Source organism: Falco rusticolus, chromosome Z (genome assembly GCF_015220075.1).
Source record: "Falco rusticolus isolate bFalRus1 chromosome Z, bFalRus1.pri, whole genome shotgun sequence".
In the NCBI taxonomy this organism is placed as follows: domain Eukaryota; kingdom Metazoa; phylum Chordata; class Aves; order Falconiformes; family Falconidae; genus Falco; species Falco rusticolus.
Genome location: NC_051210.1, coordinates 65214930 through 65233028, shown reverse-complemented (window position 1 = coordinate 65233028; position 18099 = coordinate 65214930). Strand labels below are relative to the sequence as shown.

General features: G+C 41.6%; 1 protein-coding gene across 2 annotated transcripts in view; it reads right to left on the bottom strand.

Annotated features, from left to right (window-relative positions):
• Nucleotides 1–7419: 7419 nt before the first annotated feature.
• The window catches only part of IL6ST (interleukin 6 signal transducer), a 29319-nt gene continuing 18639 nt past the window's right edge, over nt 7420–18099 (bottom strand). The window contains exons 12-15 of one of the 2 annotated variants that reach the window (XM_037373041.1): nt 17680–17820; nt 16342–16438; nt 14340–14421; nt 7420–13509 (exon numbers count right to left, since the gene is read on the bottom strand). In XM_037373041.1, the coding sequence (XP_037228938.1) occupies nt 12784–13509; nt 14340–14421; nt 16342–16438; nt 17680–17820 (1046 nt within the window). In that variant the 3' untranslated portion in view covers nt 7420–12783. Of the gene's footprint in view, nt 13510–13571; nt 13659–14339; nt 14422–16341; nt 16439–17679; nt 17821–18099 lie in introns of those variants that run through there. The other variant, XM_037373042.1, reaches the window with a different exon arrangement.

Sequence of the window (18099 nt, the reverse complement as noted above, 5' to 3'; positions counted from 1 at the left end):
GCACTCATGAAAGTGAGGTTTCAGCCAGCCGGTAATTTTTGCAGTTGAATGGGACCAAATCCTTTGGCCTTAGGTTGTCAGAGATTAGAAACATTGAAGGTAATGAATCAAGTCTGAAGCTCTACGTTAAAAAAATCTTAGATTTTAATTATGAAATCTCCCTTGGTGAATTTGAGTAAGAGAGCTTTGTTAATAGCAGAGGTTTCAGGTGTTAGGTTGTAATGTTTTTACTTTGCTAACCCTGGTGTCAAAACACAAAGTATTGAAGATTCAGCAGCACAATGCTTGAGAAGTTGTTTATGTAACAAGCAATGCAATTCTAAATCTCCGTGCTGTCACAAAACAGTATTTTTAGTAAAAAATGTCATGCCTCTTTGGATTATAAGAGATAATTTGTGAATATTTATTCAATAGCTTTATGTTTTACTAGCAGCTGTTCTGAAATAATCAGGTAAGATACTCTGCCAAAGTTTACTTGGAAATTAACACATAGAGCTTATGTACCATAAATGATTCTAAACTATATAAAGCTTGCCTGTGAACAGATTAAATGTGTATTTGAGCTACTGTTCTGAGTTGCTTTGCTCAGGTTTAAAATCTACTGCAAAGACAGTGGAAGACTTGTTTTCTTGCCCCATGTTAATGTTTGCTATACTGATAGCAGGAAGCAAGACTCATTCTCAGTGCAAGAGCCTTAAGCCCATGAGGATATGGACTTATTGCAAGTTCAGGTAGTTGTTAACAGCAATCTCTTCTGTCTCCTGGCAAGACATAAGTAAAATATACAGTGGTCTTATGGTGTGTTTGTAGTAGTGCTATTTATCAGAAAATGGTGCTACCCTTGACTCAGAACTAGAGTGTACCTAAAGCAGGTGATTTGTCCTGTATACAAAGGATGATGTTTGTAAATGGAGCTGGCAGAAAAACATCAAGCATTCTTTTTGTAGTAAGAACTGTTCTACGTCATAATGTTTATTAGGTTTATTTATTATGAAATACTAACTTTTTGTGTACATGTTGTACTTCCCAGTCTGATAACTTAGGAGGGAGGCTCTGACCACAATACTGTCTTTTTAGTCCTTTATGTCTTTCAGTTTTCCTACTTAGCAGAAATTCTTTTTTTCAGTATTTGACAAAAATGTAATTGATCTAGTGAACTTGGATTAATTTTCCTGCTCTTTGCCTGGGCTTTTGTATTATTATTTTGTTTGCCCTGTTTTCCAAGAGTAATTAATTATTTACTGCCACCTTGCAATTTAATCCAAGCTATAGTTTTATCTAGGTCTTTTGAACTCAGAACACGGACATGGAAAAGTGACTATCCAACAGCTGGAACAGGTGTTTGACAACATTCTTGTGTGAAATGATATGATTCTTTTTTGATAGAGTATCAAAACATGGACAGAAACAGGTGCGTGTACATATGGCTTAGATTTGCTGTCCTAACTGTTTAAAACAGGATACTTGAAAAGGAAGCAAAGTGACTATTTCATGCTGCCCATTCCTATGCTCTGCTTTCTTCGGCTCATAAAAGGCAATGCATTTGCAGAAAATGCTCTCCCCAAATGGAAAGGGGAACAGTTTCAAATCAGTCATGTGTCTAAGTTTGTCCGAGATCAGTGCTTCAGGGCGCAGGCTGCCCCGAGCTGCCCCTTCTGTAGCTTAGTAATGTCTGTTCCCAGGGTCCTGAGTTATTCAGGTTGTTCGGGTGAGGTTTGCGAGCGCGGAGGAGGGTGGAAGGCTGCCCCGCCGCTCATTTGCTGTGGGATGAAGATGCTGGGGAGCTGGTGAAGCCCAAGGCGTGCTCAGTAACAGAATAGTCCATCCAAGCTGAGTGGGTTTGTACTCCCCAATTTGAGCAGTCAAAGAAGCTGTGCTATAATATAGTATCTTATATGTCAGGAGTGGTGTTTTAACATTGACTAGTCCTATTGAGTAATGAGATCAACACCTTCCAGTTTGAATGTCTGCCACCAGCATTTTTCTCAACCTCTTAGATCATCTTGGTTTTCAGGTGTTGCTCAGCCCCACACTGATGAGCTACAGGCGCTTTATCGTTGCTGAAAGCCTGCTGAGCCAGCTTGCATGTTCTCTAGATTTCAGTGTCTGACTTGAAAGAACTGAAGTTTTGAAGTGAGTACTCATTTCTCAGAGAACCAGCCCTGTTTAGATTTCCTGGGTCTGTCACCGTTACCCTCAGAGTGCAGTGCTGACCTAGCCAAGGGTTAATTTCTGCAGAATTTTTGCCATTATATGAGCAACTGTATGCTTAATGGAGTTTGATGAAGAGATAACATGTTTTATAATCATGGAAAGGTTATGCAACAATATTAAGGGGTGTTGGAAACAATGAGCATAAGATTATAATCAGGGTAAATGCTCTGGAATGCCCACTTAGAACATTACTGAACTTAATCCAACACTTTATTCTGAAAAAAAAGAGTGTGAAAGGCACTCTAAAATGATACTATGGTAAATTATGTCCTAACGTAAGAGAATGCAAGAAATTTCTTCTTATCCTTAACTCTACCAGATAAGCACAGCATGCTTCTGAAACGAATCTTCTCATAGTGTTTGCTAAGTCTGGGCATGGTCTCTGCTTTGTATTTCTGTTACTGTCTTTAACTCAAGCAGTTAACTGGGGAGGGATGGGTGTTGAGCTGGATGGAGTTCTAGGTTTTGTTTCCTTTTCCTGTTGGTTCCCCCCCCCCTCTTTTAGGAGTAGAAATTTATGCTAGCATCAGTAGTTTATGAGCTACAGATGTTTTTATTTACAAAATGTGTTTAAAAATCCTCTGAACACAGGAGGAAGTAAACAGCAGGGATAGTGTTTTTGCTTTTAATGTAAAGCTTTTGCATAACTAGCAGACTGCTTGGCAACACATATATCCATACAGCTGCCCTCGTGGTTTGCTGCCTTTGCTGTCTGCTTTGCTCGCCTGTGAGCTCTCTGCATTTGCTTTCATTTCCAGTAATATGTTTTTACAGTTTTATAGCTTGGCTTACAAATAGGCCGCGTTTTTCTTGTCTTTAGGGACTGCACCTCTCTTCTGCTTTTGCTTTTACATTTCCTGATGAAAGGTATCTGCACTCTGTAAGCCTCACAAGGTTCTGTGCTGTCTGAGCTGCAAGAGGAAGGAAGCAGGGGAGTGTTCAGTTGTTTTGGGTGAAAATGGACACAAGAGTCCAGATTTTCACCTTTCTTCCAGCACACAGGGTTGGTTCTCTCTGAAGTGCTGTCTTTACAAAGTAAAGGATGATCCTGCATATAAGCTGTGTACTATGTTTCCTGATTATACTGGTGTGTGAGGGAGAGGAGATGCTTGGTCTCAAATAGAGGTGATCCCATCCTTTCCCCCACCCCTCTTCACCCTCCCTATGTGCATTCCTACTTCCCCAGCCCCATGTCCCTAGGGACTTACAATTTTCTTAGTGCCATCGATTTGTGTGACTGTCTCAGTACAAAACTACTGAGCAAGTTGCTGTGAAGTTATTTAAGCCTTGAATTTACTACTAGGTCTGCTAGTCTGTGGATATGGCCCAGGTTCCTGATCTGAGTTTAAGACAGGAGTGAGGTAGCTCGCTTGGTGCTCAGCAGTAATGCTGCATCTAGTATGGGATAGGAGCGTACACGTGTGGGGAAAATCCATGTGCCCCTGCTTGCTTTGAGGTGAGTGGTTTTTGTTGCCATGTGCTCAGATAAATTCTTGAATAAATGGTCTTCAGCTTGTGGTTGTTCTGCTCTCACCACAGAGGTTTACTGCTCTAAGGACTGTTTTTTTTCTTATATGATAGGGTTGGCTAACTCGAGATTTCTCTCTGGACAGAAACACATGTTGCATGAGATGTCTCTACTTACTCGAGCTTTTGTGGATGAGTCTCAGTTTCACTGCCTTTAAAGGAGTTTGAGCTCTGGCAGTGTTTGTTTATTTCTGGTGTTTCAGTGTTGACATTTGTATTTAAATATGTTGCACTCTCACAGAGTCTGACCTCTCTTCTGCGTTGCACTCAGGCTAATTTTAAAGGTTGATAAGAGTTTATTTTTCGTACTTGAGTTATGATTCAATTTCCATTCATTTACAGATGTGTATCTATGCATTGTCTATCCAAATGGCTTTAATTTATATTAATAAATAAAATGAAAAGCCTGCCTGACACAGGAGTGTTACTAGTTTCACTTAAAGAAGAAAGATATCCAGCAAACAGGTGAGTCAAAATGCCTGCAGCAAACGAAGCATAGCAGGGACTTGCTCAAAGAGCTGTGCCTGGAGCAGTCTCTGCAGGCATCTGCTTTTTGCCCTGGGGCTATCTAGGCAAACGTCTGGGAGAGGAAGATGGGAAAGGAAGGAGGGAGGTGTCTCTGACTCAACACAAGGTAAGCTTCATATAATCCATGATAAATGGCAGTGGGAATATGTTTTAACGATTGTTAACAGTACCCCTGTCTAGGAAAATTTGTCTCAGCACCAAAATAGCACCCTCACCTTGTCCATATCTGAGTCCCGCAGTGGTGGTGGAGAGAGGTAGTGTGCACAGTGGGGTGGTCCCCGTGGCTCTTTGATGCACATTTAGCCACGTATGTTCTTTCTCCGCTGCTGATCTCCTCAAAATGGGAAAAAGCTGCATCTGTTCAAGCTGGAGTAGTTTTGCTGCCCCAGGTCTGGTCTAGAAATACACTTCAAGAGCCCTGTGTTGGTTCCCAAAGTGCGTGGGAATGTGTATTAGTACAAATGAGGGTCAGTGGTAATTACTTGTCTGGATGGTGCTGTGCAGTGATTCAGGCTGTAGCAATGCATGAGAACTGGTTTCCTATTAGCAAATCCCAGCGTATTAGTCAGCTGGCACGGACAAGGAGCCAGTAGTCTGGGCTTGTTTCATGTGGACCGGCTATTGTGCAGCCCTGACCAAGTATAACATGTGCCAGAGGTCTCTGGGACCTTGACCTGCCTGGCAGCATGTAGGTGCTGAGCCTGCCTATGGGTCTGGATTTAATGTCCCACTCAGGACCGTGGGTGATGGAAGCACGAAAAAAGGGTCAGAGGCAGGAGAGAAGCCAAGGGGACTTGCTAAACCATCAGAAAAGAAATATTAGAAAAATATGTAGTTTGGCCACGGGTAGGAGCTGGGTCTGGAGCTGTTAAAGGCAACATGCTGCTGCCATCTCCTGGCATGGACCCAGTGGGCTGAACGGGCCCTGGAGTTCAGGGGCCAGGCTGGGCTGCCCAGGACCTCTCAGAAGTGCACCTGGAAGGCCAGGAGCTGGGCCATGCTGCACTGCTGAGAGCAGTGGGTCTGTAGCTCTTTGCTCTGAGTCCCCAGGCTCCTGCCCACAGCCCCAGTACCAGGGTGCACCCTCACTGGTGCCAGTCAGCTTTGCTGCCATGTGTCTGCTGCTTGGCTGCATCCTGGAGGTCATGAGTGTCCCAGGCAGCCACAGGCCCAGAGAGCATTTTCTGAGGAGCTGTATTTGGTATGTTGGTGCCCAGAACCCGCTGCACAGCATTACGTGCCCAGGATAACAGGCTGTGCCAGCAGATGCAGAGGACTGGTGGAGTGCTGGTGGATAGGGGTCAATGGCTCCTGCAGAACTGTCCCCTCACTGATGCCTGTTGCTGGCCCCTGACCCAGCCCAGCACTCAAGTGACTTACATGTTACTGTGAAAGGAAAGCCAGCGTAATGCCCAGCACACCAGCGCACAGCGTGTTTCCACCTTGCAAGCAACCCTGGAGTCAGATTACTGGCTCTGAATCTGAATTTTGTCCCATACCTCCTGGTTGGGCCATTTGTGCTCAAAGCCTCCCTAGCTGAGCCAGGGATTTCCTTGCTATTTGGAGGGAGTGATATTTTGGCTCTGGTAGTTGTTTCATGGCAGTTGGAGAATGCTAGGAAGACAGGAAGGTGCTAGATTGCTACAACTATGAACACCACTGTCTGGAAAAAGACAAGATGCTTTTGTGGAGCAGTTCAACGTTCCTGTGATTACTGGTGGTCAAAATGAAGCCATACTCCTCCAGCAGCCCTTCCAAACACATCGCCCTGAGCTGTGCCGTGCTGGGGGGGCTCCTGTGCATATCCGAGGCTGTTGTGCTGTTGCTGCCCAGTGCCTGTCCTTGGCTCCTGGCAGGACAAAGCCTGGCAGCCCCACGGCTGGCATGGGGTTAGGCACATCTCCAGCTCCTCTGCGGGCTCTGCTGGCCCCCAGCCATGGGGATGGAGGGCTGTTGCCATGAACCTGGCGGCTTCTGGCATGAGATGTGTGCACTGCACAAATAGGTTTCTTGTGGAGAGCAGGGCATTCCCATCGCTCACTGCCCAGCTTTGTTTCCTTCGTGTGACAGTTACAGCAAGCAAGCTCGCTCTGCCCGCAGTGAGGCACTCCATAAAGGCCAGGCTGCCGCCGCCTCGTCTGCCTAAGCTTTGCCCTGCAGTTGTGAAGCACAGCTGTGCTGATGCTCAGACAAGCTCATGAGGACATGCGAAAAACTCCATGTTGCTGTAGAAACTTCAGGGGCCTTACGCGAAACAGTGGGAAGTGAACTACTGTGCAGTAACAGTGTGCATTTTAGGAAAAGGAGCCTAGTGTTATATCTGCACCTAATGTAACCCCAAAGTGTTAACTGGCATGATGTGTCTGGGATGGCTTGGCTGCAGCAGTGACAGAAACCATTTTTGGTGCTGATGGTGACACATAACACCCCCACCCCCCTACCCGGGTCTGAGCCTCTACACAAATCAGAACTTCAGCCTGGAAGGGGAAGTTGCCTTCCCTCAGGTCCACCTTTGAAGACTTTTGCAGATGTGAATGTCTTTTTAAGATCCAACTGTGCTTTTCGGTACGGAGATGTATGTTCATAAGAGGCCTGTGAGGGTCCTCCATCCATCAGAAACAAAAGAACCAAACCCAAGTGAGACTGAGAGCAATGTCAGAGGTACAGCATTATACTCTCCTTCTTGTTCCCACACTGTTCCTTACAACTGGATTTTTGGACATTCTTCCCATTTTCAAATGACCTAAACAAGCCTGCCTGGAGCACCAGTCCTATATCTTCAGAGGATGGAGCTGCAGGCAGACATGGCCACCACTTCCCTGGTGTGACCGTTGAGCACAGAACACGCACACCCATGGCCAGCTGCAGGAACAGAGCTGGGTAGCTACGACAGTGACCATGAGACAGGTCAATCACTCATAGCAGACACCTATTTACAGGAGCAATTTACAGAGAGGACTGAGGAGCATTCACCTGCTGCTGAACTCGCCCATATACCCAGCTGGGCAGCCTTTTGTCTTGGTATACCATGGTCATATATCTCCTTGGGTATGTCTCTCCATTTCTTGCCTATTAGTGCCCCAGGCTCTTCTCCTTCTGTAGTTACTACTTAAGTCAGCCTTACAAAACACTGACTCCAGCACACAAGGCAAGTATGGAATTTTGTTTTCTTTTCATATATTATGTACTAGACAAATGCAACATTCAGGCTCAGTTGGGTAACAGACGAAGACATTCAAAACTGACCATGAAGTAAATTGTAGAAAGCAGAGTTTATATGACAATAAACATGCAGGTTGCAAAAGAATCAAGATAGAGTACTGGTATTAAAACACATTTCCATACAGAGACAGCTTATGCAGCATTTACAAGTTTAACCTCTGGCTAGAGTATACAAGCCCTTTAAAGCTGGCATTCAAATCACCAGTAGGTTAATCAGCCATACCTACTTTAAGTACATAGCAAAATTTGACTCAATGTTTACATTCACTAGCCATCCAATCCAGCATCAAGGCACTTTCCTTGTTAGTATGTCTATCCCCATGTCCCACGCCTCCGCTTACCCAGATGCATGTATCAGCACAGCAACATTCGGTGACCAGTAACTTAAAGATCGCAGATTCCTCAACCCCAACCGTATCAAAGTGTCAGGCTATATGTGATACTGTAAACAAGACTGGCGTGTTAAAAAAACATGGCAAGTTGACTGGATCCATTAAAGAATGTGCTTTGATATGAAGAAAAGCAATAGAAGTTACCAGTTTCAGCACTGCAGACAACACTCGTCTACTGTGCCTGCAGTTGTTGGAGAACAGCTGATGAGTGGTGCAGAAGATGCTTCGGTCCGAGTAGGAGGACGTGGAGCTTTCCAGCTGTCTGTCGACAGTTGTGCCAAATGTGTTTTTCATCTATTGTTACAGAAGTGTGCTTCTGCAGAGTATCAGTGACTTTATTGCATATATCCCCTTCAAGGTTGTCCTTGCAAATAAAGGCAAGTACTGGCTAAGGCTGCATTCTGGGAGGCACTTACTGCCCACCCTCTCTCGGCACTAAAATTAAGAGAGGGGGGAAGTGGACAATTGTTGAGATCTGGCCCTTTGTTGGTAATTTTAAATGTGTTTGTATCAGATCTTGTGGCCTTAAAAATGCATCCTTGTGCATTAAGTCAGCACTGCTTTCATTTTTAGGAATGGCTCAGATTGCACAAGTGCTACAAAGGAAACAACAGTGAAAGCAAACACACATATGCATTTCAGCTTCATCTTTCTTAACTGATCCTTTCACTTTTAAGAAAAAGAAATAGGAAATTCTGAGTCCAATGCCAGATACTTAATTTTACTGTTCTCCAGACTTTTGCACTTAAACCTCCACTTTGCCACAGTTTTCTTGATCAAGAGCTAAGCTGAAGACTCTGCAGTTGGCTGTAATTCCCAAATGGCTGTTTTGTGACAAGACTCAACGTTTTTGTTATAAACTGCTTCCAAATAACATTAAGAGTAATGCTTGGAATTTAAAATAGCTATATGTATCCATCCTAGCAAACAGACAAGAGGTTACAGGGTATTAATGAAGTTTTACAGTCTATCAGTCAGGAGAACTTTTTGACATAGTTAATATATCCAAATAACAGTTAAACTTAGTTGTAACAACTGCCTCAGGGAAAATAAACCAGTATATTTAGTCCCATTTAATGCAGATAAATTACAATTTAGAATGTGTATATCCTGGAGTGGAGCTGACTATCAACAATTTGATAGTCTTTGGGGTTTCAGATCCCACTAAGAAGTCAATACCATATCAGCATATATCGATGTGGGTCTTGGGTATTCAGACCTGGCACTAATTAAACAAGTTCAGTTACTGAAGTTCAATCAGCATGGTGATTACCACACACTGGGCATACTAATGTAAGTTTTAACCATCTGGTGGTGCTCATGATTTACAGTCAAAGCTAAAGCTGCAAACCCCAACCCAGGCCACAGGCCTTCTCATGTGCTCAAGAACAGGATTCAGCCCTCATATGAAAACTACTTCCTCCTCTCAGGGCCAAAGTTTTTTCCAGTCCTGATAACTTGAATTTTGCTAGGCTGCTGTAGCACAGATAGGCACATGCCTGTCACAAACACTCCACAACAGTTTAAATTCTGCTGTGCTTTGTGCTGCCAGGTTTAAGGCTTAACAGGCAGTTTAGTTTATTATAGTAGGGCACATGGAACATAATCCCAGGACTTTCGCTACAGTTTAATAAGAGGATATTCCCAGACTATCCACCTTGAAAGTATGCCACCACACCCCAGAAACAACCCCTGTTCCAAAAGAACCACAACAGAACTACAAGGATAAATATATTCACTTTCTTGTGAACAGAGCAGTTAGCCAGCCTGCACTTCAGACATGTTTCAAACATGGTAATACAGGAAAAATACTGCGTATTTCTACTAGCCTCCCTTTTCTGCCAAGAAAGTAACAAGGTCTTTAAAAATATTTTCCTACCCCTACCTGAAAAATTCCATTCCAGAAAATCAAGATGGACATGAAAGTGTCAATACTTAAGTGTGATTTTATTTTAATAATGCCTTTATTAATTTTGTAAAGTGCACCATAATAATTGGCTGGGGGGATGGGGAGAGAAAGCTTTTTTAATTACTATCTTAGGGCCAAGTTCAGAGAATTTCAGTGGATTGCTATAATTACTTTACAGACACTCTAAAAACCTGTAGGCAACTATTTGATACAATTGGATTGTTATGATCCAAAGTATAAAACTGTTAAACTCTGAACACTGCATGATACAGTATTTGGCACATAGGTTTATTAACAAGCTGTAAACCTGTTACTTACTTGTATTGTGACTTCTACAAGCTGTTCACCCCTCAGTATCTCCTGCTTAGTCTTTAGTATTTTAGCCCTAGATAAATGCACAAGCCTGAAAGAATATAATTCTGCCCGATAGACAGAAGTCTCCCTAGGATACTCTCCTGTATGATTCTGTGAGAGTTCATTAACACTAGCTCATAAACAACAAAGAAAGATGCCATTAAGTGACAGGCAAGAACTCCCGATTTGCAGAGACCTTTAAAAATGAGAATCTCTTGACACTAAAGTTGGAAATGGTCCATGATTAACACCAACTGAGAAGAACATGCCTTCCCTTCACACAACTGAAAGGCAAATAGCAACTTCAGGAATAACTCAAGCTGTCCCTCACATATGATGTATGCTATCAAAAGTTATTGTTACTAGATCACAAAAACATTTTTTAAAAAAAAATCATCAGCATGTTTTTGAAAACATCCAGGCCTCTGAAGCAATGTTCAGACTAAGTAGCCAGGTTGTGGCTCACAATACTTCAAAGATGAGCAGGAGGTGGATTAGATGCATGTGGCTGCAGGTTAGTTCTAATAAGCACACACACTGCTCAACAGCAACTTTCCCTTTTACTTGTGGTTTCTACAGTCCGCATGAAGTTTGCATAGAGAAGGTGAACCATCCCCCAATAAAGTAACTGCTATTATTTTCTAAGAGGAATTCCAAGAAATGCTCATTCAACCTCTGAGAAAATGGAAGATGGTCTCTGCTGTCTCATGACAGCATAGTTTTCATCATGCCCTTGTCTTCTGCAAGGGTGTTTGAAAGTGCTGAGGTGGAATAGGGAAAAAAGGAAGTGGACTGGTTTGAAGAAAGGTTTAGTTATAGTAAGCTACAACATAGCTTTTTAGTTTAAAAAAGAGCCCAGATCCAAAAAAACATTGTTGAGGGAAAGGAACCATGGAATACTGAAATGTTATTAAAGATTCTGCATTCTTCCTCTGCTTTAAGTAGTCCAGACTCCCAAGAGGTAATCTTATGAACTCACTCCAGCATTGAATTTCTTTGTAATAAAAGCAGAAGACAAATTTGTGTGAATATTTATACATAAACTTGTCCTTCCATGCAAGCTGGCAGACAAGGACAAGGGAAGTTGAAATGATACTGACACCTGCCTTTCCAGGGCCTTTAGCAAGTGCTTTGCAGAACAGTAGCACTAGAGATTCCAGCACACAAGCTTACACATGGTATTAAATACATAGCTCTTTTGCCGAAGGAGAAATAAAACCCTTGTTTTATTCTCACACCACAGCATTTAGTGTCTTGAATTAAGGTTTTCTTAGTGTCAAATTAAAAAGCTGACTAGACTAATGTTGTTAAAAAAATTAAAATCTACAAGAGTGCCATCAAATTTCTATTTATGATTGGAGAAGGGGTTTATTTTAATGTAATTTCATTTTTCTTTAAATTTTTTCTTGGGAAGAAGTCTGAGAGATATGTATCTTCTTTAATAAAATGCAAACTGTGTGAAGAGGGAAGAAGTGAGAGATAAAATTCCTTACTTTTTTCCTGAAATCCATGTGTTATATGTGGCTCATGATTGCTAATAGATACACACTACCAATAACATTCAAATTCAGGGTATAGGTTTTGTTTTTTTCCTTCTGAGAGCTTCAATGACTTAAATGCTTTGTTTTCTACTGCTTTCAGTTTCAAGGTCCTGCAGCATTAGCAGTGAGGTTACAGCACACTAATCACTGTAGTCAATCAGGAAGAAGGTCATATTCCCTTTCTCCTGACCAGTTAGAAAAATGTTAAAAACTTACAGCTTCTAACTTGCCTCTCAAGCCATCTACAGCAAAGGTGCACTTATTAAACAAAGGCAGTTTTTATGACCAGAGAGGTACAGTATAATCAGACAGTAATTTGGGTACAAAGCCTTTAAACGACTCTCAATCTGTGTTTCCATCTGGATTTTTGAACTTCTGAAAATGAGACTGAACTGCTGTGTCAAGCTGCAAGGCACATTTTTAGGCCAAATTATTATCTAATTCATGTGCACACATATCTAAATGTAGGCAGAATATCAATTATTATAGTAGCATTCAGAGTCAAGCAATCATTGTATTTTCTTATTTGCAGACCATAGTATGTTCTATTTAATTTTTATAATTTTTCAACAGGGACGAACATGATTTGCATGGCTGGTAAGCTGGAAACTGAGACACTGGGCCAAGTCAAAATTCAGAAAGTGAATCAAGCTACTGAAAAGTCCATGACAAGTATTCTTCCATGTTAGAATACTAAGCTTCAGTCTTACTTTAGCACAAAGATGCTCCAAGCAGCTAAAGCTGGCTTTTTAGGCTTGTACACTGTCACAAATCAGAACTTTTCTTCTAGGAGGTCTATCAGCTGATGTGATAATTGAAACTTGCCATTTTCAATCATGTAAATCTGTTACAAGACACAAAAACCCCAGCTATCCAGACAAAAGATTTTATGTAGTGCGTAAATCAGTCTCCAGTAGGTCTGGACTGCAAATTTTCCACAAAAACAGAGTCCTTGTTGTACTCTGTCAAATTACTCTTCACTTAATTTCAGTATTTCAATCTGCATTCAGATAAAAATACCTAGCTTAGTTTATCAGAGACACAGGAGAAAGTGTGAACAGGCACTAATGAAGGCCTAAACACAACCAGTCTTCTCTCACTGAGGCATATAGCCTCCTTGTCTCACAGTCTGTGGGAGGTAACTTTTTGGCATTTCATCAGCTGATGGTGGATTCCCTTCCACTGTTTCAGGTCTCACAGTTTGTCCTTCAGTACTTGTCTGTAAAATATCTGATAGAGCAGCTTCCTGGGTACTTTTATCCAGCCCAAGGCCCAACGGCTGTGAACTCTGACCCAAGATCTGCAGTTGTGCAAATCCAACAAGATCCCCCTCATTAGCAGAAGTAATTTGCTTTGTTCTTTCAAAGCATGGCCTGTCTGTGTTGGTTTCATCCTGACCACCATTCTGTTTAAAATACTGCTGCCTCTGTGTTGTACTGTCACCTCCTCCCGTGTGATCCTCTGACCTCTCTTCTGAATCTAGCAGTGGCTGAGTTGACTCAGACCTTGAAAAGACTTGTACAGGTGTTTGGTCTCTGTAGCCATTAAGTACTACAGTTGAATACTGTACAGTGCTTGAAGTGTTTTGTGTAGTTTCACCTTCATCACTGTCAGAGACGCTTTGCCTAGGAGAAGACATGCATGAGGATCCTCCAATACCACTGCTGTGCCCTTCTGAAGTACTTTTTTCCTTTTTAAGCAAGTCAAAGGGTTTCAGATCTTGTTCTGAAAAAGACTTCTTGTCATCAGCTTCTATTTCTACGACGCTTACATCTGTAAAGCTGCCTTCTGGGTACATCTGATCTTTGGAACTAAAGTTATGCTGGAAGAAAGAGATAGATGTTGCCCAAGAGGAAGTTTATGTTAAAAATCAAAACCCCCATCAAATATCTGAACTTTTATTCTGTAATTGTATTGAGTTTCTTCATATACATTTTCTTCTTACTAAGTCTGGCAGTATCTCCAAAGCATCTGTTAGAAAATGAAGGATGTAGCTATGTTTCCAATACAAAGTCTTAATTATGCAGCTATTCTAAAGGCATAGTAGGTGCGCAAGTTTTGCTCTAATTATTTTTACGACCTGTAAACATAGAACCATTTGTTGTGCAGCACAGGAACAATCTATGTTGAGAGCTACACATACATTACTTCCAATAATGTATTCAGTCAGAGCTTTTATTCATACAACTCAGCCACAATTTATCAAACAGAATTTGCTATGTCATTCACCCCACATGGGGCATGTATTTTGCTGCCACCTCATCCATGAGGAACTCTTAGAGCTTTCTCTCATTCACGACAACTACGCAAACAAGTAATTTCAGGGTTTTAAGAAAGGGAATCATGAATTCTGTTTACTTAATCGTGATTTCCTATGAATGAGTAAAATAATTAGGACTTGACCCTCCTAACCAGTAAACTGAATATAATTCACAATGTTAAAGCCTGCTCTATGCTGTGAACTTCCTATGGGCCATGTATTTTTAACACTGAATGTAATAATGCAATAACATTTTCTAACCATATCGTATCACAGTCATGAAACTTAACATCCAGGGTTATTTTTCCTTGAAATGTGTGCTAGAAAACACAAGACTCCCACTGGTTAGTTTATTTGAAACCTTGTGGACTAGGAAGAAAGACGAGTATTACCTTAGCTGGAACTTGAGGAGACCACTGAGCAATATTACTCTTGGATGGATCAGGGACAATAGGCCAGATATGCTTTTTAATTCTGTAAAGGATTAAAAAAAGGAATAAAATTACAAGCTGCAGTCCCAGAATTCCTATGTTGATAGGAAGTAGGGCATAATCCAGTACACCACTCCCTTAGACAGTAATTTTGCAAGAATATTTATTTCCAAATAGGAATGCTTCCCGCTATGCTTTACATCTTTGTAGGAAGTTGTACTAGTTAGCAGAACACAGCACTGCACTTAACTCCTCCACACATTAGATGTGGCCATCCAACACTGAGGCAAACGAACAAACAGTAATGTTTAGTGAGGGATTTTCAAATTTATAGCACTCTATAATCTACAGAACAATTTTTTAGGTAAAGTCAGATGCATGTCAGTATAAAAAAAAAATACACTGCTGCTTCTTTAAGATAACTATGAGTATCACAGTTGCCAGTATCTAATAATTTTGGTTGGAAAAGACTTTTAAGGTCATCAGGTCCAATTGTTAACCCAAGACTGCCAAGTCCATCACTAAATCATGTCCTCAAGTGCCACATCTACACACCTTTTAAATACTTCTAAGGATGGTGACTCAACTACTTCCCTGGGCAGCCTGTACCAATACTTGACCACCCTTTTGGTGAAGAAATTTTTCCTAATCTCCAATCTAAAACTCCCCTGGTGCAACTTGAGGCCATTCCCTCTTGTCCTATCCCTTCTTATCTGGGAGAAGAGACTACCTCCACCTGCCTACAATGTCCTGTCAGGTAGCTGTAGAGAGTGATGAGGTCTCCTCCGAGTCTACTTTTCTCCAGGCTTAACAACCCCAGTTCCCTCAGCCATTCCCCATAAGACTTGTCCTCCAGACCTTTCAGCAGCTTCATCTTCCTTCTCTGTGCACAGTCCAGCATCAAAATGTGTCTCTTGCAGTGAGGGGCCCAAAACTGAACACAAGATTCGACATGTAGCCTCATCAGTGCCCAGTGCAGGGGGACAATCCCTTCCCCAGCCCTGCTGGCCACACAGTTCCTGACACAAGCCAGGATGGTGTTGGCCTCCTTAGCAACTTGGGTACACTGCTGGGTCATATTCAGCCAGAACATGGAATCTAAGCCAACCTCAGAGCTAGAAATAAAGTGAAAATATTTGAAGAAAAACTTGCTTGGTTTTTTTTAACTATGAACTCTTAAGTTTAAGAATGTAATGATTGTTATTCAACCATAGAAGTTTCTGTAGATAAATCACCTCCAATCAAACAAACTTTGAAACTGATGCATCTATCCTGCTCTTTATGAACAGGCTCCAACAACAGATCCCCTGTAGGAGAACTCTGAAGAACCCTGCAAGATAGCTGACTGAGGACTTTGGAGAAGTGCTACACCTTGGCCAAGGAAAACACTTCAGCACTAAGCTCTCAGCTAAAGCCCTATGGGGTAGAAGGAACAGGAGGCAGAATGTTTTCCCGCAGATAGTAAAAAGGCACAGAGTTTGACTGAGGTTATGCAAGGTAGATAAATAAGAGGTCTGCCTAATTTTTTTGGCTGTAAAGCTTGAAGTTTGCTAACACTGTAATTAAGTAGCTCAAACACAGCCAGCAAAAAATCTGCTGTGCTTCACACTAGGGACATCATTCTGCTCTTATAATATGACTAAGAAAACACAGACAGTATATCCTGATCAAAACCTAACAAGCCTAACCCTGACCGCTCTAGCAAGAACAGCAAGAATGTTCTTGCAGGATTAAGTCATGGAATGTTTAGTTTGTGTGCTAATTGTTTACAGTAAGAAATTAGTATCAGAAGAGGTCCTGATTTCTCAAGGAAACAAAAGTGTTATCACCAATCAATGTGTGTATGTTTTACCTTCTTTTTCTGATCTAACTGCAAACTCTTTAGTTTTTCGTATTGAATTATTGCCATCTATTATGCTCAGAAATATCAGAAGCCTAAGAGAAAGACTTCATTAATACTTACAAGTCACGTTTGTTGAAGCAAAACAAAACTCCAAGGAGCACAATCAACAGGAATGCTAGACACACAGGTACAACTATGGCTTCAATTTCTCCTTTCCCTGAAGAAAGAGAGAAGCCGTTATAGCCCACTTCAGCATTTAAGGAACTCAGCAGCATCACACATTTCCAAAGGGACAGGGAGAATCTGAAACTGAATACACATGCAGCATGGAAGTCTTAAGCTTCACCTTCAAAAGAACCTTTTCATCATTTGAAAAGAACTTGTTGGTGAAAACATGAAACGCTCTGTCTCAGCAATCTAATGCCTTGCATCAACAAAAAACATAGGCTGCCCTAGAAGCTGCAACACTGACAAAGCAAGTAATTTTACAGTTTGGACAGATATGACAATAACATCTATGTGAATTCATCTGTGGTCCAGGTGTTTCAGAGCCTTACTGGCTGCTGTAACGTCAACAGTCAAGTAAGTAATGCAAGCGAAGTCACACATCATCCATCAGCTTATTCTGTACATAAAAATATCCTGTGCAAACACTTCAGGTTGCATTACTGTTATGTATTCCTTCCAATGTTATACATATTCTTAAGTAAACCTTACAGAATGTTTAGGGAAGAGTAACACCATACAGGAAAAAAAACAACAATACCCCTGCTAAATGTAAAGTGCTTTCCACAGCTAAGTTCAGTTAATGTTGCCCTTACATTTATATGCCAGCTTGAGAGAGGGCTTCCTGTTTGTAACTCTTCAAAATGAGTCTCTGTAGAGAACTGTAGCAAACTAATGATATGAATGAGAATGTGGAACCTCAGGAAGTGGTGTAAGAAATGGCATGTGCTGACTGCCACATAGATTAGCAGGTGAAGATTCCAGAACACATGTGCAGCTTCTCAGGACACTTCTCAGGACAGCAGATCCCAATCACCCTTCAGATTAGAACAGTCTCTGGGCTCTTTAAGAGCAGGGTAGGAGCCATCAGACACCAGAAGAGAAGACAAGGGCACTGACTAAATGCTAATGACTCACACAGGGCTAGGCAAAAGAATACTATAACCTAAAGCATACAAAACACACATCCAAACACAGCATGTCTGCCAACACAGAAGAGCAATCCAGGAGACCTGCAGAAGACAGTTCATCCTCTGTACAATCAGAAGAAACCCTGACTAAGCTACCTCTGAGTACCAAACAAACTACCTGGATATTACACGCCTTGTGAACATGATTGCAACTGAAAAATTTTTCTTTTACATTAAAATCATCTTCCCCTCCATCACATCTTGCAGAGCCTTGCTATGCAGTTGCAACACTACTTCTACTAATTATGCCACTCTTCCTTACCAAATTTTTGTGTAGTAAATGTAAAATCAGGACCACTCCTGCCTCCTTCATCTGTATATGCCATCATCCGCACAGTATACAGTGTGTCACTGGTAAGAGAAGAAAGGGTATACTCTGTCTTGGAAGGATCCACTGTCACAGCTAAAGAGAGGAAAAAAATTATATTAGTCTTCTGTACAATTTATTAGGTCTCCAAAAACACAACAGCATTAGGTCATCGTATCTTCAGATGTGCAAGACAGTTTCAGTAAAATGCATGGCTGTATGGAAAATACAGCAGAGACTACAAACTTGTACAACAAATGCTGGGATTCATTTGTTTCTGTTCAAGTGTTTGAATTTACTCTCCTTCTTGATGATATTTTATGTGTACACATCCTGTGCAGTTCCCCCTGCTTTGTAGAATGTAGCTACAAACTA